This window comes from Microtus pennsylvanicus, chromosome 5 (genome assembly GCF_037038515.1).
Source record: "Microtus pennsylvanicus isolate mMicPen1 chromosome 5, mMicPen1.hap1, whole genome shotgun sequence".
Taxonomy (NCBI): Eukaryota; Metazoa; Chordata; class Mammalia; order Rodentia; family Cricetidae; genus Microtus; species Microtus pennsylvanicus.
The window spans coordinates 49,360,563-49,383,670 of record NC_134583.1 but is presented as its reverse complement, the minus strand read 5'-3'; the positions used below and the strand labels follow the sequence as shown (position 1 = coordinate 49,383,670).

General features: G+C 39.1%; 2 protein-coding genes and 1 pseudogene across 2 annotated transcripts; all 3 read right to left on the bottom strand.

Moving 5' to 3' along the window:
• Positions 1 to 1,343: 1,343 nt before the first annotated feature.
• On the bottom strand, positions 1,344 to 8,289 carry LOC142850911 (olfactory receptor 5P80). Its single transcript, XM_075974813.1, has 2 exons — positions 8,255 to 8,289; positions 1,344 to 2,289 (listed from the first exon to the last, which is right to left on the bottom strand). Exon 2 carries the CDS (start codon positions 2,274 to 2,276, stop codon positions 1,344 to 1,346), a length of 933 nt encoding a protein of 310 aa, XP_075830928.1. The 5' UTR covers positions 2,277 to 2,289; positions 8,255 to 8,289.
• Positions 6,656 to 7,125, bottom strand: LOC142850910 (small ribosomal subunit protein uS15-like; annotated as a pseudogene).
• Positions 8,290 to 21,708: 13,419 nt separating the features above from the next.
• Positions 21,709 to 22,653, bottom strand: LOC142850909 (olfactory receptor 5P79-like). The gene has a single exon (XM_075974812.1). It carries the CDS (start codon positions 22,651 to 22,653, stop codon positions 21,709 to 21,711), a length of 945 nt encoding a protein of 314 aa, XP_075830927.1.
• Positions 22,654 to 23,108: the final 455 nt, after the last annotated feature.

Sequence of the window (23,108 nt, the reverse complement as noted above, 5' to 3'; positions counted from 1 at the left end):
AAACTGAAAATTATTGTAACTATTTTAGTAAACTTATGAAGTAAAAGCTGAAAACTGTTCATGCAAACCATTAAAACTGTTTTAACAAAGACAGCCCAGGCTTTTGAGGACCACTTGTTTGAAGATTGAAGAAACTCTGCTGGAAATTATATAGTATTACTCTGGTTTGGCCTTTGGCCTAAAGTTAAATATAGCATCTGTTCCTATCAGTCAAAATAAAAAACCTTGTAATTTAACATTTATTAGGATTAATATGATGGTTACATTTTTAATTAATTAATTATTTATTTATTTTTGATTTTTTGAGACAGGGTTTCTCCATAGTTTTTGGTTCCTGTCCTGGAGCTAGCTTTTGTAGACCAAGCTGGCCTCGAACTCCCAGGGATCAGCCTGCCTCTGCCTCCCGAGTGCTGGGATTAAAGGCGTGTGCCACCACCGCCTGACTACATTTTTTAATGAAGATAAAAATAATTTTTAAAGTGTTATACTTTTGATGAAAATGTATTTACACAAAAGACATTGATATGCAAATACTAACTGGGTAAAGTTAAAAATTTTTAAATCATTAAATTGAAAATTGGTCTGTTTCAGGAAGAAAGTTTCTAATATTTTGACCATATCAGAATTAGGTGTAAAATGCTATGAGTTTCCAGTTTCAGAGGCATCAAAGAAATATATTGTTCAAAAGAGGTGGCAGAAATACACAGTATCTCCCAAGATTGTAACAATCCAAGAACAATGAGTCCTTATATCATCATCTCCACAGGAGTGAGATCACCTCAATTATCCCCATTAGGAAGTCCTTTTGGGGCTGCTTTCGGCACTGAGTTCAATGGATTGCTAACAGGGAAGGATCAAAAGATAAGGGAAATATGAGCGAACTATTGAGTTGTCTGGATAAGATAGCACAAGAGGAATCCTGCTGATAACACAAGTTTTCTACCATGCACACCTCTGCCTTCAACAGTTAGATTTTTGTAAAACAGGAGGTCATTTCTTTCAGGTTAAGATCTTAAATGGCAATAGTATTCTCATTCAAAGGATTCCAGATGATTCTACAATTTTATATCTAAAGGCTGCACTCAAAGAAAACAGAACTTATGTGAGAACATCTCTTTATAGATGCAGAAAATGGTAGTCAAGAAAGTATTAAAAAATACAATTTCTAAATGTTACCATATTAGTGAATCCACTGGTTTTATGATGAAGGAGTTCTTGATAGTAAGATGATAAGATTTATGTCTAAAATATCATTGATATAATTGCAAATTTCCATAGTATACTGTCCATCCATCTGGAAGATCAGAGCTCATTACACTGCTTAAAATCACAGATATTTGTAGCTACCAGTGAGTATTAGCCACCAGTTTTTTCATGGCCTCTTTAACATCCTTGTTTCTGAGGCTATAGATGAGGGGGTTCAACATGGGGATCACCACCGTGTAGAACACAGACACCACCTTGTTCTGGTCTGTGGAGTAGCTGGACTTGGGCATCACATAGATGAAAGTGATGGTCCCATAGAACAGAGTGACTGCAGTGAGGTGGGAGGTGCAGGTGGAGAAGGCCTTCTGGCGGCCCTCAGGGGAGCGCATCTTCAAGATCGAGACAAGGATGTAGACATAAGACAGAGCAATGATAAACACAGTGACCACAATGATGGAGCCTGAAGAAACTGCTGGAATGACCTCAGAAGAAAAGTCATGAGAACAAGAAAGCTTCAGAAGGGGTGAATAGTCACAGAAAAAGTGATTAACTTTATTTGGTCCACAGAAGGACAGATTTAATAAACAGCCAGTAAACGTCCAAGCATTCACACATCCACCTACGTAGGAAGCGCCCACTAGGAGGGTGCAGACTGTGGAGGACATCTGTGTGGAGTAGAGCAGAGGGGAACAGATGGCCACATAGCGGTCATAGGCCATGGCAGCCAACAGGAAGCACTCAGCAGTCCCAAATGTCACCACAGAGCAGAGTTGAGCCACACAACCAGCTGCAAGTATAAATGTTTCCTTGGTGAGAAATCCCCTCAGCATGACGGGTGTGACTGATGAGGAATACCCAATGTCTACAAAAGCCAAATGGCTGAGGAAAAGGTACATGGGGGTGTGAAGCTGAGGACTGCCTCTTATTAACATGATGATGCTCACGTTGCCCATCAAGGTGATAGAGTAGATTAGTAGAAACACAACAAATAGGATGGCACGGATTGTAGCATCTTCTGTTAGCCCCACGAGAATGAACTCTGTTACAACTGAGCAGTTTCCTGGTCCCATCTATGTTAGGAATATTGCCACTGAGAGAAAAATGGACAGCCATTAGACTTGAATACAGCATTGCACCCTACTCTTTTCATAGCGGCTATATAAACTAAATGACAGAAATACAGATGCTATGTATAAATTTCAGTAGAAATATTTTCATGTATTATTTTGCATAAATACTAATATAGAATAATAATTGATTCATGGATAGTAAAAATTAGAACTTTTTTTTTGTAACAAATCCTTTGTGTCTCATGTTGTTAGTTTATATTCTTACGAAGAATAAAGAACAACTGGAATGGAAAAACTCATTTTTTTCAAGAATTAAATGTCAATATATGCATGTGTTCACTCAAGAACATAAACACTCTCTCACACACACAAGACATGTAGGTACAGACACACAGGTACATACACACAAAGACACATCCACGCAGACACACACACACACATAGACGCACATGACACACACCCAAACAATGGCCTTTTAAGACTGTTTGCTCAGACACCAGAACATTTTCAGTTTGATTAAAAATAATTACTTTGTTTCCACTGCACAAAACAATAGCTTTCTTGGCAGTTTTTTTCAAGAATCTTATCTGTTTTGATCATGCTCACCTTAGTTCCCCTCTCCATGTTATTCTTCTTCTTCACATTAGTCCCCTTCCTCTACTAAAGAGTCCACTGTCTATAGCCATGTCGTATATGTGTGTATTAGTACTTCTTTACAACAGTATATGTGTTTTTACTGAGCAGCATCAAGAGTTATTAAGAGTCTACTTTCAAAAGTCAGAGCTCCATTGTATTGCTCTTCTTGTGCAGGACAGATGAAACACATTGTACAGAAATGTCCTCACTGGTTTAGCCACACAAGGCAGGGATGAGGATCTGGTTTTGTCACTGACACTTTATGAAACCTTAGGTAAGTGATATGCACTATACAATACTCACTGCTGCTTTATTTTGAAACATGGCACCTCATCATTTCCTTAATTTGCATAATATTTTATACATAATACCATGTGTTGATCACAGAAATGAGCAAATATGAAACTAATTCATTAATATCTTTAAAAAAGTCTTTATAATTTCTATTATAAAAACAAAGAACAAACATCCCTGGATTAACAGAAAAGGAAAGTTATTACCTGTCAGTGTCTGTTCCTCATGAACAAACAACACTGAACTGTCTGTGTGAAGCAAGGCTGAATTTGATGAGAAATGTTGTCTTATGGGAAATGACCCCTTGAGTATCTGACTTGCTTGTTAAAATTCCACTGAAACCCCATCAGAATTGCTAAGAATCATGCTCATATAAATGATTGTTATCTACTAGCACCTATCAACTAAGCTTTGTGTGCATCCACTTTTTAGATGGAAACTTTATGAATTGATAAACATCTGTCTAATGGTATTGGGAATGTCAGGAGCAAACAAGGGTACAGTGAAGTGGAAATACTTTTAGCTCAAAGATGAAAGTTTTCTGGAAACAAAATTTTTTTTATACATCTCTAAATGTTATCATCTATTTTTAAATTTAACTTTAAATTTTAACTGGTGAGAAATTCACAGGCAACAGTAGGAGATAATATCATTGTGACCCTATGTACACATTGCTGTGTTTCTCCACACCTAAAGACAATGTCACAACCGGCACTGAGACAGGGAATTGAGGTACAGTCAAGACAGAAACCATATCCACCACCATGAGAATGGTTCATGCTGTCAATTATCACCACTGAAATGTCCCTCTCTTCCCAATTCTCTCCTTCATCTCTAACAACAAAAATGTCTTCTCCATCTCTTACTTTTGTCATTTAAAAAGCTCTATAATTATATAACACCCTATTATTATATAGCATGGAAATGTGGACCAGGAGAGTTGGCCCTGCCCATCCTCTGGCTTGTGTGTGAGTTGGCTCTGGTGGCATGGACACAGTAGAGCTGGAGGACTGATCAACTTAACTACCACCCAGGCCCAGATCCACGGCTTTGAGTTGACTCACTCCAGCATCTACTCCATCTACAAACTGTTGGAGGGCATGAAGGGGCATGGAGAAGCTGGCCCTATAGATCCAGAGCCACAGGATCTCCATAACTCAGAGCAACAGCAGGATATCTGAGAGAGGTCTTGGTGAGGGTCCAGTGTTGATGGTGTAGCAGAAGCCAGAGGCCTTGAACCAGACCAATGACTTATTGCAATGAACATTTGCAAATAAAGGTTTGGGCAAAAGGGTATGTTCCATGATGCACTTCAATTTTCAAACTACTATGATGAATTTTGTGGTGGAGAGGTGGGAAGTCAGAGGAGTGGATTGGGAAGTGCGCAGATGGCTACAGTTGATAGAGGAGCAGGTTATTGGCCAGAGGGGTTGGTGAGACTATTTTCATTTTCTTTCTTTTCCTTATGTAGTTTTTATTAGAGGAGGGCAGATATGGAAGAACTGGGGAAGGCTTGGGGTATAAGATGAGAAATTTCCAAAGATTCAGTTAAAAATTAGGTTATCTAAAAAAAAATCAAAAGAATCTCTGGATTCTTGATGCTAGCTAACCTGGAATACACTGTGGGACAGAAATGAAGAAACTGTGCTTCAAAACAAGTTGGAAGGAGATAGATTCATGGAAAGGTGTCCTCTAACAGCCATGTGTGCTCTACATTCTTTCCTACACACACACATGCACAAGTACACACACAAACACATAGACCAAGTCAAACTAAACTAGGAACAAAACAAAACAACGACACTGTAGCAGAAGAATGCAAAATGTAAAACACAGCTTCCTGAGAAAGGTAGAGGTGAATCAGTTATTCACCCCATTGGGTCCCTGAACCTGAGAGAGCAGGAGGGTGTCACTTCTTCTGTTGTATTGTATGCATTATGGCAAGCATTGCTCGATGAGCTTCTGTTGGGTCAAGGCTTCATTAGTTGGCTGTGACTTCATTAGGAAGCCCATGCTTGCAGCTTCTTGTCTGTGCCTGTCTGTGTGCCTTCTGGTGGAAGCTCCACATTCTCTCCAGTAAATGAAAACCTGAAACTCAAGAGACTTCTTGCTGTGGTATCCCTCAGGTACTGAGGTACCCAAGCATTTCATAACCTTTACCTTTGTATGAGTCTCAAAACTTTAGAAAAAAAACAATGAGCATCAAAAGAATTTATTCTAACTCTCATTTTAAAGGAAGGTTAGCATAATACAACCCAGCATGGCAGTCCAGAGGTGGAGGCTTCCATGTTTAGAATGGAAGGAACTTCCTAAGTACAATATGTCAAAAACAGTGTGTCCTCAAAGTATATATTTTTACAAAGCTGACCATTTGCCTTCTCAAGGAGTGGATCTTAAAGGATGGGTAATGCCTGTAACCCTGACCTTTCCTTAGCCTGTAGAGACTGTTTACATGCTGTGTATCATATCCACAACCAGAAGAATCAATTATTTCAGAAAGAAAAAGTGTCTTTTCTCCTTAGTTAATTTTTTCATTCATTGAGACTCTTTATTTATTTAAGTTTACTAATGTCTTAGAAGTATGTGGAAATTAGAGTCCAGGGAAAGATATTTTGTCCACTTAAGTGAAACATCTAATTTTGTGAGGAAACAAGCCATGAATATGTAACAATCAGTATACTATGCATTAACATATACTAAATTCCTATAGTTACCTTAGTGTAGTCTGTGTCTCAAATATAGATTGCGTCTTCCTGATTGAATTAACACTATCTAGAACCTCCTCACAGACATTCCCTGAAGTTTACCTCAAAGGTGATTCTAGATCCTGTAGGGGAGACCCAGCCAATCACCTTGCTTGTAGGGTGGGGTCCCCCGAGGATATTTTTTACTTATAAAGACTGCGGGTGTGCTCCCCGCCTTCCCTTCTGCTTTCCTGTTCTCCACTGGAACCACGTGTTCTGTGAGTTTTTCCCTAATTAAAGCTGAAAATATTCTTATAATTTCTTCCTGCCTTCATTTACGCCGATACAAGATCCTGTCTATCTGACAACTAATATGGATCACTGTGATGACCATTTCAACAATTCTTAGACATAGTAAATGATATAGATCTTTTGAGTTTTTTAGGAAGAAAATAACTTCTCTATGATCATGGGTATGGCTGATGAATGGGAAATAAATTAGAATAGAGTAAGCACAGATGAGGGAAGATGTTTAGGGTTGTAGTAAAACTACCCATAAACAGAACATACAATCACTCACAACACATATAAGCGAGACTCATATTTGTACACATGTTGTAGGGGTTGCTGTCCTGCCCGGTTCCCACAATCATTAAGTCCCCAAAAAATCACACAGAGGTCTACATTAGTTATAAACCGATTGTCCCATTAGCTCAGGCTTCTTATTACTTCTTTTTTTTATTCAAAGTGATTTTATTGCTTGTGTATACAAGTGAATTTATGCCACTAAAGCAGAGGCTGTGGATGACTCATATTTCCAGTTGGGTGGGAGGACCCACTTGGTCTTATAGTAACGAGCCAGCCTGTGAATTCTGCTCTCTATCAGAATCAGGCGGAATTTAGCGTCCTTATCCTTTCTGTTCCTCTCAAGATGCTTTCGGACAGCGACTGCCTTCTTAATCAAATGGTAGAGATCCTCAGGGAGATCAGGGGCAAGGCCTTTGGATTTAAGGATTCTCAAGATTTTATTACCAGTCACAAAACGGACCTGGGCCACACCGTGCGAGTCCCTCAGGATCACACCTATCTGGGAGGAAGGGAGGCCTTTCTTGGCCAGTTTGTAAATCTGTTCCTTCACGTCGTCAGACGTCAGCTTCAGCCACGTAGGGACTTTGCGGCGGTAGGGCAGGGCCAACTGGGACAAGGCCCATCCCTGGAACGTGCATGCGACCCATGATGGCGGAGGTCTCTTCTTATTAACTCTTATAACTTATATTAGCCTATTATTCTTGTCTATGCTAGCCTCGTGGTTCGGTACCTTGTTCAGTGAGGCAGTTACGTCTTACTTCTTCTGTGGCTGGGTCATGACTGCAGACTAGGACTTCCTTCTTAGAATTCTCATGTTCTCATTGACCTGCCTCTACTTCCTGTCAAGTTGTCCAGCCTATACTTCCTGATTTAAATAAATCAGCATTTATTTAAAATATAATTGACAGAATACAGATCATTGTTCCACACCATACACATTCAATAACTTGTCTCAAGAGAGATTTGAAGTTACTGTGCTTGAACTTTACGTACATAGAGGGAGAATGGGAGGTAAAAAAGCAGTGGTGGGGAAGACACAAAGAGGGGGAAGAGAGAGTGAGAAAGAGTGAGAATATTATTATAGAGTCAAAAGTCCTCTTGACTGAAAACTGGCTGCGCAAACTCCATGTATGATGCATCTTTGTGTCTGATGTCAAAACACTCTTCAGATCTCCAACTCTGTTTAGCTATAACTGCAACACACTTCTTCCTCTTGGGCTGGTTCCACTCCATTTTAACTGCTCTCTTGGACCCATATTCCACAACTCTGGCATCTCTAACATTTTGGGGTCTCCAATGCAATCCAGGCTTCAACTTCACAGCTTCCTTCATTGCTGGTGGGACTACAAACTTGTACAGCTGCTTTGGAAATCAGTATGGTGGTTTCTCAGAAAATTTGTAATCAATCTACCTCAAGATCCAACAATACCACTCTTTGGGAATTTACTCAGAGGATGCACACTCATACAACAAGAACATTTGCTCAGCCTTGTTCATAGCAGAATTATTCGTAGTAACCAGAACCTAGAAACAACCTAGATGCCCTAAACCAAAGGATGAATAAAGAAAATGTGGTACATTTACACAATGGAAAATTAATTACTCAGTGATAAAAAACAAAGACGTCTTGAAATTTACAGGCAAATGGATGGAACTAGAAAAGAAAAACATCCTGAGTGAGGTAACCCAGAACTAGATGGACAAACTCGGTATACACTTCCTCATAAGTGGATATTAGACACAATGCACAGGTTAATCAACCTATAGTCCACAAGTCCAGAGAAGCTTGGTAACAAGGAGGACTCTAAGAGAGATATACATGAATTCCCCTGGGAATGAGATATTTTGAGCACTGCAGAAACAAGACATGAGTATGTAAAATAAGCACAGTGAAGATTAGGAGGGCTGATCATCAGACAATGGTATTCTTGGTTTAGTGTGGAGCTTACAGCATTCTTTCTAAAATGTTCAACAATGTACAGGTTGATAGATGCAGACTAACCAGAGTCTACTAATACCCATATGAAAGGAACAGTGCATTATGGGTAGTGATATTGTGTGTGAAAGGGAAAGGTCTCGAGGTAGCAAAGAATGTGGATTAGTTCAATGTTTTGAAATAATAGCAAATGATTAATTCCTATAATTAATGTTAAAAATATCATGAGAGATGAGAAGCAACCTGTAGGGCATAAGAATTAATGCAGATCTTTGACAAAGCTGATAAGACACACAGGAAAAAATATAGCATCTTTAATACATGGTGCTGAGAAAATGGTATAGCCACATGAAAAAGAATGAAGTTAGACCCATATCTATTATTTGTGCAAATTTCAAATAAACCAAAAACTTCAATGTGAAACCGAAACTCTGAATCTATTAGAAGAAAACATGGACAGTTCAGGCAAGATATAGATATAAAAAACGTTTCTTTCAGATATGACTCCATTCTCCCAGAAATTAACGCCAATAATTGATAAGTAGGGTCTCATAAATCTAAAAGTGCACAGCAAAGAAAACCATCATATGCCCTTGGAGAGGTAAGCATCTGTGTTCCCATTTGGAGGTCTTAGTTTCTAGGCCTTTGGCCAGGAAGAAACATCCGATTCTGCCACTTCCACTCACAAAGTCTCGGGGACCCCAAGCAGCCTCCACACACACACTACCATCCTCCACCACATCTCTGACCACCCAAGGCTTTGCTCAGACTACCTTGGAGAGGAACTCCAGAGCCTTATCAGCATCTACTAGAGGCACAGACCTGCCTGCACCCAGAGGAGGAGAAGCTACCTAAGACACAAGACTCACCTTCACCAATTGGAAGAAGAGGGACCTCCTGAAGCACAGGCCCCACCTACAATGACTGGAGGAAGAGATGGGTAGACATCAGTATAAGAACACATCCGACCACATAAAGACCAATATGGCACCACCAGAACATAGTGGTCCTACAACAGGAAGACCTGAACATCCTAACCCAGAAGAAGCAGAATAAAACGACCTTCAATATAACTTTATTAACATGATAGAGATCCTTAAAGACGAAATGAAAAATTCCATTAAAGAAATGGAGGAAAAGACAGACAAAAAATTGGAAGAAATCAATAAATCTCTTAAGGAAACACAAGGAAAAAAAACAATCAAACAGGTAAAGCAAGCAATTCAAACAGTTCAATACTTGAAAACTGAAATAGAGGCAATAAAAAAACATAAACTGAAGGAATTCTGGAAATAAAAAATCTGGGTAAATGAACTGGAACTACAGATGCAAGCATAACCAACAGATTACAAGAGATGGAAGAGAGAATCTTAGAAGTTTAAGATACAATAGAGGAAATAGATTCATCACTTGAAGAAAACATTAGATCCAAAACTCCTTAACACAAAACATCCAGAAAATCTGAGACACCATAAAAAGACCAAACCCAAGAAAAATACAAATAGAAGGAGAAGTACTCCAGCTCAAAGGCATAGGAAATATATTCAACAAAATCATAGAAGAAGACTTTCCAAACCTAAAAAAGAACATGCATATGAATGTACAAGAAGCTTACAGAACACAAAATAGACTGGATCAGAAAAGAAAGTTCCCTCACCATATAATAATAAAAACACTAAACATACAGAAAAAGAAAGAATATTGAGAGCTGCAAAGGAAAAAAAGCCAAGTAATACATGAAGGCAGACCCATCAGAATTACATTAGATTTTTTAATGGAAACTATGAAAGCCAGAAAGTCTTGGTCAGATATGCTGCAAACACTAAGAGACCATGGATGCAAGCCCAGACTACTATACCCAGCAAAGCTCTCAATCACCATAAATGGAGAACACAAAATATTCCATGACAAAACCAAATATAAATATTATCTATCCACAAATTCAGCGTTACAGAAAGTACTAGAAAAAGGAAAACTTCAACCGAAGGAAGTTAGCTGTACCCAAAAAAACACAGGCAACCAGTAACCTTATACCACACACTAGCAAACCCCAAAGAAGGGAAACACACAAACACAACCACCAAAAAGTAACAGGAATAAACAAACACTGGTCATTAATATTCACCCATAAAAAGCCACAGGTTAATGGAATGGATACAAAACAGGATCTGTCCTTCTGCTGCATACTAGAAATACACCTCAACCTCAAGGACAAGCATTACCTCAGAGTAAAGGGTAGGGAAAAGATTTACAATCAAAATGACCTAAGAAACAAGCAGGTATAGCTCTCCTAATATCTCACAAAATAGTCTTCAACCAAAAGTCAATCAAAGGAAATGGAGAAGGACACTTCATATTCATCATAGGAAAAATCCACCAAGACAATGCCTCAATTCTGAACATCTATGCCCCAAATACAAGAATACCCAGATATGTAAAACAAAGATTACTAAAGCTTAAATTGTACATCAAACAACACACACTAATAGTAGGAGACATCATAACCAACTCTCACCAGTAGACATGTCTGCCAGACAGAAACTAAACAGAGAAATAAGAGAAATAAGAGATGTCATGACTCAAATGGACTTAATAGGCATATATTGAATATTTCACCCAAACATAAAAGAATATACCTTCCTTTTAGCACCTCATGAAAACTTCTATAAATAGTTCACATACTTGCTCACAAAGAAAATCTCAACAGATTAAAACAAAACATTGAAATAACCCCATGTATCTAGTCAGATCACCATGACTTAAAGCTAGAATTCAACAAAAACTTGAATCTCAGAAATCCTAAAAACTCATGGAAATTGAACAGTATTCAACTGAATCACACCTGGGTCAAGTAAGAAATAAAGAAAGAAATTAATGACTTCATAGAATTCAAAGGAAATGAATGTACAATATACCCAACCATGTGGGACAAATTGAAAGCAGTGTTAAGAGAAATGGTTATAGTACTAAGTGCCCACATAAAGAACCTGGAGAAATCTCACACAAGTGACTTAATAGCCCATCTGAAAGCTATAGAACAAAAAGAAGCAAACTAACTCTGGAGGGGGAGATGAAAGGAAATAATCAAAATAAGGGTTAAAATCAATATGGTAGAAACAAAACAAGCAATACAAAGAATCAATAAGACAAAATGTTCCTTTTTTGAGAAAATTAACAGAATAGACAAACCCTTATCCAAACTAATTAAATGGGAGAAAGAGAACATCGAAATTAACAAAATCAGAAATGAGAAGGGAGACATAACAACAGACATAGAGGAAATCCAGAGAATCATAAGGTCATACTTCAAAAATCTGTACTCCACAAAATTGGAAAATTTAAAGAAATGGACAATTTTCTGAATAGATACCACATGCCAAAATTAAATCAAGAAGAGATTAATAATTTAAATAGACCTCTAATCTCCCAAGGAAATACAATTAGTCATCAAAAGTCTCCCAATCAAAAAAGCACAGGACCAGATGGTTTTTGAGCAGAATTATAATAGAATTTTAAAGAGCTAATACCAATACTTCTCAAATTATTCCACACAATAGAAAGAGAAGAGAGACTGAGAGACTCTTTTTCCAATGTGACAGTTACTCTGGTACACAACCCACACAAAGATGCAACTAAGAAAGAGAATTACAGACCAATTTGCCTCATGAACATTGATTAAAAATACCCAGACACAGAAAGACAATTATCGCAAGTACTAACTCACAGGCGTTTTTTAAACATAAAGCAAATAAAAACAGTCTACAAAACAGTTCTCAGAGAACTTAGACAACAACGAGGACACTAAGAGAGACTTACATAGATCTAATCTACATGAGAAGTAAAAAGTAGAAAAAGACAAGATCTCTTGAGTAAATTGGGAGCATTGGGACCTTGGGGGAGGGCTGAAGAGGGAAAGGGAGAGGCAGAGAGGGGGAGCAGAGAAAAATGTAGAGCTTAATAAAAATCAATAAAAATACTGTGAAACCAAATCCAAGAACACATCAAAAAAGTTGTCTATTATGATCAAGTTGATTTCATCCCAGAGATGAAGGCTAATTTCAACATATAAAAATCTGTCAATGTAATCCAAAAAATAAATAAACTGAAAGAGAAAAACCATATTATCTCATTAGATGCTGAAAAAACATTTGACAAAATCCAATACCTCTTCATGATAAAGGTTTTAGAGGGATCAGGGATTCAAGGAACATATATAAACATAATAAAAGTGATATAGAGCAATCAGACAACTAACATCAAATTAAATGGAGAGAAACTCAAAGTGATTGCACTAAAATCAGAAGCAAGACATGTGCGTCCACTCTCTTCATATCTATTTTTCATAGTACTTGAAGTTCTAGCTAGAGTAATAAGAGACCAAAAAGAGATCAAAATCTTGACCCCCAAAATTCTACGAGGGAACTCCAACAGCTGATAAACACCTTCAGTAATGTGGCAGGATACAAGATCAACTCAAAAAAATTAGTAGCCCTCCTATATACAAATGATAAGGGGATAAGAAAGAAATCAGAGAAACATCACCATTTATAATAGCCACAAATAACATAAAACATCCTAGGGTAACACTTACAAAAGAAGTGAAAGGTCTGTATGTTAAGAACTTTAAGTCTTTGAAGAAAGAAATTGAAGAAGATATCAGAAAATGGAAAAATCTCCCATGTTTTTAGATAGATAGGATCAACATAGCAAAATTGGCAATCCCACCAAAAGCAATCTACAGATTCAATGCCATCCCCATCAAAATCTCAACAGAATTCTTCAAAGAGCTCGAAAGAACAATTCTCAACTTCATGTGGAAACCCCCCCCCCCCAAAAAAAACCAAAATAGCCAAAAGAATCCTCTACAATCAAGGAATTCTCAGAGGTATAACCAACCCTGGCATCAAGTACTATTATAGAGCAACAGTAACAAAAACAGCTTGACATTGGCATAAAAACAGTCAGATGAACCAATGAAATTAAGTCAAAAACCCTGATACTAATCCACAGACCCATGAACACCCAATTTTTGACAAAGAAGCTAAATTATACAATAGAAAAAAGAAAGCATATTCAACAAATGGTGCTGACATAACTGGATATCAACATGTAGAAGAATGCAAATAGATCCATATCTATTACCATGCATAAAACTTAAGTCCAAATATATCAAAGACCTCAACATAAATCCAGCCACAACGAACCTCATTGAAGAGAAAGTGGGAAGTAGCCTTGAATGCATAAGCACAGGAAACCACTTCCTAAATGTAACACCAGTAGCATAGTAGCCTCCATAATGCCAAAGAAACAGCCTCTAAGACAAAACAGCAACCTAAGAAATAGGAAAAGATCTCCACCAACCCCAGATTAGACAGAGGACTGATCTCCAAAACATATAAGGAACACAAGAAACTAGACATCAAATTACTAAATAATCCAATTAAAAATACATACAGATGAGATCGGGCACATTCAGGGTGGTATGGCTGTAGACAAAGATTTATTTATTTATTATGTATACAGTGCTCTGCCTGCACGTATGCCTGTAGGTAAGAAGAGGGAACCAGATCTCATTATGGATGGTAGTGAGCCATCATGTGGTTGCTGGGAATTGAATGCAGGATCTCTGGAAGAGCAGCCAGTGCTCTTAACCTGAGTCATCTCTCCAGGTCTATGAAGAACTTGAGGGAATGGGATAGTTGAGATGGAGGAAGGACAAATATGAGAGCAAGGAAAAAGATATCTTGATTGAGGGAGCCATTATGGGGTTAGCAAGAAACCTGGCTCTAGAAAATTTCCCAGAAATCCACAAAGATGACCCCCGTAAGACCCTAAGCAATAGAAGAGAGGGTGCCCGAACTGGCCTTGTCCTGTAGTCTGACTGATGATTATCTTAAACATCACTATAAAACCTTTGCTCAACAACAGACGGAAACAGAGGCAGAGACCCGCATCAGAGCTCTGGACTGAGCTCCCAAAGTCCAGTTGAAGAGTAGAAGGAAGGAGAATTGAGTGATGAGGTCAAGACCATGAAGGGTTCATCCACTGAGCTAATGGGTGCTCACAAACTTCAGCTGGACTGGGAAGAACAAGCATAGGACCAGACTAGTCCCTTTGAATGTGTCTGACAGTTATATGGCGGGGCAGACTGAGGGGCCACTGGCAGTGGCATTGGTATTTATCTCTGCTGTATGTACTGGCTTTTTGTGATCCTATTCTCTTTGGATGTATGCCTTGCTCAGCCTAGATTTAGTAGGAAGGGCCTTGGACTTTCCACAAAGCAAAGTGCCTTACTGTCTCTTAGGATTAGAGGTGGGTAGGGTGGGAGGGTTTAGAGAGCTGCGTGGAGCCGCTTCCGCCCTCCAGAAAGTGAGCGCTCTCTGATAAACAACTCCTTATTTGGCTAAGGCCAGACTCTTGGGATGATCTTAAGGGCTGGGAGAGGTTTGCCAAGAGGGAGAGAGAGAGAGAGAGAGGGAGAGGGAGAGGGAGAGGGAGAGGGAGAGGGAGAGGGAGAGGGAGAGGGAGAGGGAGAGGGAGAGGGAGAGGGAGAGGGAGAGGGAGAGGGAGAGGGAGAGGGAGAGGGAGAGGGAGAGGGAGAGGGAGAGGGAGAGGGAGAGGGAGAGGGAGAGGGAGAGGGAGAGGGAGAGGGAGAGGGAGAGGGAGAGGGAGAGGGAGAGGGAGAGGGAGAGGGAGAGGGAGAGGGAGAGGGAGAGGGAGAGGGAGAGGGAGAGGGAGAGGGAGAGGGAGAGGGAGAGGGAGAGGGAGAGGGAGAGGGAGAGGGAGAGGGAGAGGGAGAGGGAGAGGGAGAGGGAGAGGGAGAGGGAGAGGGAGAGGGAGAGGGAGAGGGAGAGGGAGAGGGAGAGGGAGAGGGAGAGGGAGAGGGAGAGGGAGAGGGAGAGGGAGAGGGAGAGGGAGATCATTGTTAACAAGGTCCTGAATAAACTGCTTGCAAGAAGAGCTCCAGTGTTGTGTCATTCTTGCTGGTCGAGGCAGTTGCGACAGGAGGGTGTGTGGAAGGAATGGGAGGAGGGGAAGAAGTGGGAAATTGAATTGGTATTTATTTTTTAAAAAATATAATAAAAATAGGGTACAGATATAAACAGAATTCTCAACAGAATTGCAAGTGACTGAAAGACACTTAAGGAATTGTTCAACATCCTTAGCCATCAGGGAAATGCAAATCAAAACAAATCTGAGATACCATCTTACACTGGTCAGAATGGATAAGATCAAAAACACCAAAGATAACTTAGGCTGAAGAGGATGAAGAGTAAAGAGAACACTCTTCTATTGCTGATTGGAGTTCAAACTTTTACAGTCACTTTGGAAATAAGTATGGCAGTTTCTCAGAAAATTGAGAATCAACCTACCTCAGGACCCAGCAATATCATTCTTGGGCATATACCCAAAGGATGCTCACTCATACCACAAGGACATTTGCTCTACCATGTTCATAGAGCATTATTCATAATAGCCAGAACCTGGAAACAGCCTAAATTCCCCTCAACTGAAGAATGGCAAAGAAAATGTGGTACATTTATACAATGTAGTACTACTCAGTGGTTAAAAACAATGACATCTTGAAATTTGCATACAAAAGGATGGAACTAGGAAAAACCATCTTGAGTAAGCCAACCCAGATCCAGATAGACAAGCATGGCAGGTACTCACTTATAAGTGGATATCAGACATAAAGCAAAGGGCAATCAGCTTATAGTCCTCAATACCAGAGAAGCTAGCTAACAAGGAGAACCCTTTGAGAGACTTACATGGATCCTCCTGTGAAGGGAAAACAGACAAGACCTCCTGAAAAAATTAGGAAAGAGAGGGGAAGCAGAGAAGAGAAGGGAGGAGGAGAATATGAGGGAATGGGATGCTCAAGAAGAACAGTGAGGAAGAAAAAGGAAAGAGACATCTTGATTGAGGGACCCATTAAAGGGCTAGCAAGAAACATGGCCCTAGTATTCTTTCTTTAGTGGGGGTTCCTTGGACTTCCCACAGGACAGGGAACCCTGATTGCTTTTCGGGCTGGGGGGGGGACTTAATTGGGGGAGGGGGAGGGAAATGGGAGGCGGTGGTGGGGAAGAGACAGAAATCTTTAATAAATAAATAAATTTAAAAAAATAAGAAAAAAAAGAAACATGGCCCTAGGGAAATTCTCAGGAATCAATAATGATGACCCCAGCTAGGACTCTAAGCAACAAAGGAGAGGACACCTAAACTGGCTGTCCCCTCTAATCAGATTGATGACTACCTTAATTGTCATCATAGAACTGCCAACCAGCAACTGATGGAAGCAGATATACAGATCTACAGTGAAGCACTGGGCCAAGCTACCTGAGACCAGCCCAAGCGCAGGAGAAACGATAATATGAGCAAAGGGGTTAAGATCATGATGGGTAAACCCACAGAGTCGTCTGACCTGAGCTAGTTAGAGCTCACTGACTCTGAACTGATAGCTGGGGAACCTGCATAGGACCAAACTAGGCCCTCTGAATGTGAGGAACAGTTGTGAGGCTTGGGCAGTCTGTGAGGCTATTTATTGGCAATGGGACCAGTATTTAACCCTAGTGTTTGAACTGGCATCTAGAAGAACATTCTTTTTGCAGGGATACATTGCTCAGTCTGGATATGGGGGGGGGGAGATGAGGGCCTTGATCTTGACCCAAAGTGAAGTGTCAGAATTTGTTGACTCCCCATGGGAAGCCTTGCCCTTTCTGAGGAGTGGATGGGGGGATGGGGTTGAGGGAAGTGTGGAGCAGGAAGAGGGAAGGAAATGGGAACAGGGATAGCTATGTAAAATGAGTAAAGATTGTATTAAAAATTCTTAATAAAAAAGAAACAAGAAAACCATCACATGCAGAGAAAACCTAGAAAGTAGCAGAAATTTTTTTGCCAACTATACATCTGGCCTAGGATAAATAATCATAATATAAAAAGAATTAAAAATACAATCAAGAAAACAAATAGCCCAATCCAACAATTTGGAATCTTACAAAAGAATACAGTTTCTTTAACTTCATGGGTGGTGATAGCATACATAAACTGATTTGCAGTTTGAGTCAAAGGTTAGTGAGAAGTGGTATCAGTTAGGCATCCCAAGAGAAATGAGAATATACACACATATAGACACATATATGTGTATGTATATAGATGTACGTACATGCACATTCACACAGTACCTCTTTTGACATATTTTCATGAGATTGCTTTACAAAATTTACATACACAGGAGAAACAGGGAGATGGAAATGGAGAATAACATATGTGTGTGTGTGTGTGATATCTCATGAAATCGCATGACTGATCACTTAAAATTCATAGGGGAGGTGAGAAGCTAGAATTCACTAAGTCGGCGATATAGAATACAAAAGTTGGTGTTATAGCTTGGAGTCAAAAGTCATGCTGGAGGCAGAAGATTTTCCTTTAAGAGGCCCTAATACTTATTAAGCTTTAAGCTTATCATAAAAATCTGTTTACATTAAGAGATAATTTGCTTTACTCAGTGAGTGGTAGATGTAAATTACTTCCCCACACCATTCAAGGCTTACCTGTGTTGGTATTGGAACAAACATTTGGGCACCATATCATAGTCAAGGTGACACATTAGATAAGCTATCTTATTGATACTATTTATCTGTCAGGCTGAAGTAGACACTGGCAATGAACAATTGTAGATTAAATTGGCCTTAAATCTACAAATTTTATGGCAAAGTAGAGCCACAGAGAGGGAGAAAGAAGATACACTTATACTCTAGAATCAGTAAACTAATACAATTATGGGGTTTCTAAGTGTAAGGCAATAAGTTCGGAGAGAAAGATAAAAAGTATGGTCATCATTAGTTATTGTTGCCTGGGGAACCAGCCTTCAGAAGCACAAGGCTTTGAAAGGATTCCATAGCATTGGCATATACTAGACTTTTCTTTATTATTACTATTATTAAATATTTCCACCTCCTCCCTCCCATTTCCCTCCCCCATACCCCACTTCCCCTCCCCCTCCGTCTCCAGTCCAAAGAGCAGTCAGGGTTCCCTGCCCTGTGTGAAGTCCATGGTCTTCCCCGCTCCATCCAGGTCTAGGAAGGTGAACATCCAAACAGACTAGGCTACCACAAAGCCAGTACATGCAGTAGGATCAAAACCCAGTGACATTGTCCTTGGCTTCTCATCAGCACTCATTGTCGGCCATGTTCAGAGAGTCCGGTTTGATTACATGCTCCACCAGTCCCAGTTCAGCTGGCATTGGTGAGTTTCCATTAGATCAGCCCCACCATCTCAGTGGGTGGGTGCACCCCTCGCAGTCCTGACTTCCTTGCTCATGTTCTCCCTTCTTCTGCTCCTCATTTGGATATTGGTAGCTCAGTCCATATACTAGACTTTTCTATCTGAGGGGTTTAGTGAAAAATCATGCATACTCTGTCTTGATGGTTTTCATTCTTATTTTTTCCTTTCATGTTCTTTCTACTTTCTACTTTCTTCTACAGTTTATATACTTCAACAAAGTATATCAGGATATAAGTATATAAGCAATACAAGAATTACAATGTAGTTGCATTATGTTTTTCAAGTGAATGATTATAATGAATGCAGGTAAAACATGTTTTTTCATCTTCCTTACATGTTTAAACATTTTATGTATTACAGGTGAAAAACAAATTATCCCACGAACCCACTTACATTCATATTCAAACAATTTGTTTTAGATTAACTGTGTGGACAAACAAGGTATTATTCTTAGTCAGGCCTTTCACCGTCATGTTGCATTTTGCGGAGCCAATTATTTTATTACTTCTCTTGAAAAATAATCTTATAAGAAATCACAAACCTAAACTTATGTATATGAAAAAGAATTAGTCAACTTGACTTTAAATCTTTAGGATACATACACACCTATCAAGAGTTTTTTTATATCAGGAGGTCGAGGACAGAAATGAGTACAAGGAAGTAATAATCACCTTTGATCACCAAGCAAACCTAGCAAGGAAAGTCTGTCAGCCAGCATAGATTGGGCTGCTTTGTATTTCTAACCCCAACCTAATGAATATATAACTCAGCTATGTGTCCTTGTGAACTTTAGATTGTTTTCTGGGGTTTTTCCTCTTAAATCTATTATCCAAGCATCTGATCTAACCTAAAGTTATTTTTAGACCTTTGTTTCAGCTAATGATGCACACTGAAACCTGTGGCTGCATCTTTCAGCATTAAGATTAAAGAAATTTGAGCCAGCCTGGATCCTGCAACTCAACTGTTTTTCTTAATAATTAACTTGAGCTATAACCTATGCAGCTCCTTAGATTAAAATCATAAGCTCTGACTATGTAGCATTTACTTGTATTTACTTTATTCATCAAAACTCTGTATAAGCTAAAATTATTATTATCAATTAAACAGTACAACTTAGGGAGGAATCATCCTTATGACAATCCACAGAAAACAAGTGTCCAGAATAGCAGGATGTTTTCTTGAGATAAACACACTGTATTACAGGCCTGTTCACAGCAATCGTGATACCAGTGAAAAGTAACAGCAATAAACATGTAAGGGCACAGCAATAGCAGAAGATATTCCAGGATCTGTGGTCTCAGGGCCTTTCCTAATCAATATTGTCTCATCAGAGAGTTTAGTTCTGGTGGTTTGAAACCTTAAACTTCAATTGCCACCCACTGTTCCTCTGACAATTAGTATACAGAGATGAATAAGGAATCTCAGGTGAAACTGGCTTAGAGACAGAGCACATGGATTCTACCAGGTTCGGAATTCCACTCTAATAATTATTTATCTAAAAATGTATTTCCTAAGGCAGCATATTATCCAGCAATATCTCACCCTCCCAAATGTGACACTCCTTCTACAAATAGGCATCAGAGGATTGGAACACAGATGTAATGCCTATGAGTGTTAAAGTCCCATCCAAATAAATGATTATACAGCAATAAAACCTGTCAGGGTCCATGAAAAGCAGGTGTCATGTAGTGTTCAGTTGTCATCCCACCAGAGGCTTGATTATCTGACAGAAGATTAATCCCATCCAGACAAGGTCTGCAAGACCATCAACTCTGAAAGCTGTTGCTTACTTTTGTTGAAGCAGCTTGGTATCTCTCCAATATCTGCATTGTAGTGTGTAATCTCAAGCAATGTGTATATGTAATCTCATGATTGCATCTCAATATTTTTTATTAGATTATTTTTTTAAAAAGATACCAATCCAAATTCCCACTCCCTTCCTTCCTCCCATTCCCTACACACACCCTCTGCATCTCAATCTTATGAACACATATATCTGTGAGTGGTCAAGAGGATGACTTTTCATTTAGTTATCCAGTTTTGATATATAGAAGATGTACTGGCACTTGCTTAATAACTGAATCTATTTGTCCCACAAAGACAACGGACATTTAAAGGCCTACCTTGCTATTTTGCTTACTGGATGGCTTCCCCCACCCCATGAGACCTCCAGCGAGAGAATTTAGTTATGAAGCCATAAACCTTGGTTCCACAGCCATATCTCCTTTCTGTTCCCTGAGAGACATTAGAAGCCATCTCCTTACAATTATGTTCTATTTGTCATAACATGTAGTCAGGAAAGGAGTCTTTCATAGAAGTCACATTTGGGAACTTCAAAGATAAAGGAACATCCAAGCTTAGAGAATTGCCTGTGTTCTCTGTGTGTATACAAACTGGAAACTTTACAAAACAAGAGGAGAACAACAGATGAAGAATAAAGAAACAGATGCAGAAAAGTGCGTATTTGAGAGTTCATTTTGCCCTCATATCCTTCTAAGTCCTGCACTTGCTGTGAGCCTTCTATTTTAATCCTGAGGGGCACTGAGGTTGACACTCAGAGGCCCCTGATAAAAAACACCTCCAGCAATTTTATTGTCTGCTCCACCTTGTCATTGTCTTTCTAAATATGTTTGTTCTAACTATAGTTTTTATGCACACTTAAGGGTAGCTGTCATAGAAAATGGACACAGACTTTAAAAATTTATAGTCAATAGTTTCTACATAGCAGTGAATTACTTTACATTGTGAGCACAACTGAAAAATAATTTTCAGTAACTGATTTGTGTGGAATTATTTTTGATTATACATAAAATGAATAATGTACTATGAACATGTGATTTACTTTCTGGTGAATAAATACTAACCCTGCATGTTTACTGCCAAACTTTAAGTTTGGTTATATTCCATAACATATATTTCAATTATCAATATCCAGTTTCCATTCAATACCATGCCTATGGTATATTGTTTGACAAATACATATACAATATTTGACAAAATAACATATCTAAGAAAATGATTTTTTACCAAGCTGTCTCTTCAAAGCACCCTTGATCTCATTGTTTCTGAGGCTGTAGATGAGCGGGTTCAACATGGGGATCACAACTATATAGAACAAAGACACCACCTTGTTCTGGTCTGTGGAGTAGCTGGACTTGGGCATCACATAGATGAATGTGACTGTCCCATAGTAGAGAGTGACTGCAGTGAGATGGGAGGTGCAGGTGGAGAAGGCCTTGTGGCGGCCCTCAGTAGAGCGCATCTTCAGAATGGTGATGAGGATGTAGGTGTAGGAGACAACAATGACAAACACTGTTATTGAAACGATGGAGCCTGCAGAAAATGTATCAAGAACTATGAGGACACTGTCATAAGAACAGGAGAGTTCAACTAATGGAGTAAAATCACAGAAAAAGTGATTGACTCTATTTGATCCACAGAAGGAAAAAGAAAAGAAGGAAATGGTATATGAGGAAGCGTTAAGAAAACCACCAATATAAGATGCTGCAAGCAACTGGACACAGACTTGTGTAGACATCTTGGTTGAATAAAGCAGTGGGTTGCAGATTGCTACAAACCTATCATAAGCCATGGCAGCCAGGAGAAAGAACTCAGTCGAACCAAAAAAGGCAGCTGAGCCAAGTTGGATGGCACATCCAAGGTAGGAGATGGTGTTTCTCTCTACCAGGAAGTTGACAAGCATATTAGGTATGACAGAAGATGAGAAGCTTATGTCAACAGAAGCCAAGTGGCTGAGAAAAAAATACATGGGGTGATGGAGCTGGGAAGAGACTCTGATGAGAAGGATGGTGCTGAGGTTCCCAGACACGGTCACCAGGTAGATGCACAGGATGATGGTGAAGAGGACGACTCTAAGGACTGGGTCATCTGTCAGGCCCAATAAAATGAACTCTGTCACTGCAGTGTGGTTCCCATCCTCCAAGAGAGCCATGGGAGAGTGTAGGTGCTGCCAGAACAAGGCTGTGATGGAGACATTACAGGAAGAGATTATATATGGCTCCAATTTCAGTAACACATAGATAGAAGTTATAAACAAATATGTTCTTCAAAACATGTAATTGGGGTATTATATTGAACTCTCAGTGTTTGTATGCATATGTGCATTGATTATTTAATAAATTTCAAGATGAAATGCTAGAAGCTTCCTTCTAATAGTTAATATTTAATTTACATTTATGTGTATGATTTGTGTATTTAAAACTAAATATGCAATAAAATAACGGTATAGTATGGAAAATACCAAAGCAATATAATATGTATACAAAAATTCAGTTTTACAAATGCAAAATTATGTAATGAAGTCTTTAAGAATCCTTTCCAATATTAGCTATAAAGTAAAAGTAGAAATTCTACAAGCCCCAAAATTCAGAGATGTTAAATAACAAG

Coding starts and splice junctions, on each gene's coding strand:
- LOC142850911 (XM_075974813.1), bottom strand. CDS start 2,276: ATGGGACCAGGAAACTGCTCAGTTGTAACAGAGTTCATTCTCGTGGGG.
- LOC142850909 (XM_075974812.1), bottom strand. CDS start 22,653: ATGGCTCTCTTGGAGGATGGGAACCACACTGCAGTGACAGAGTTCATT.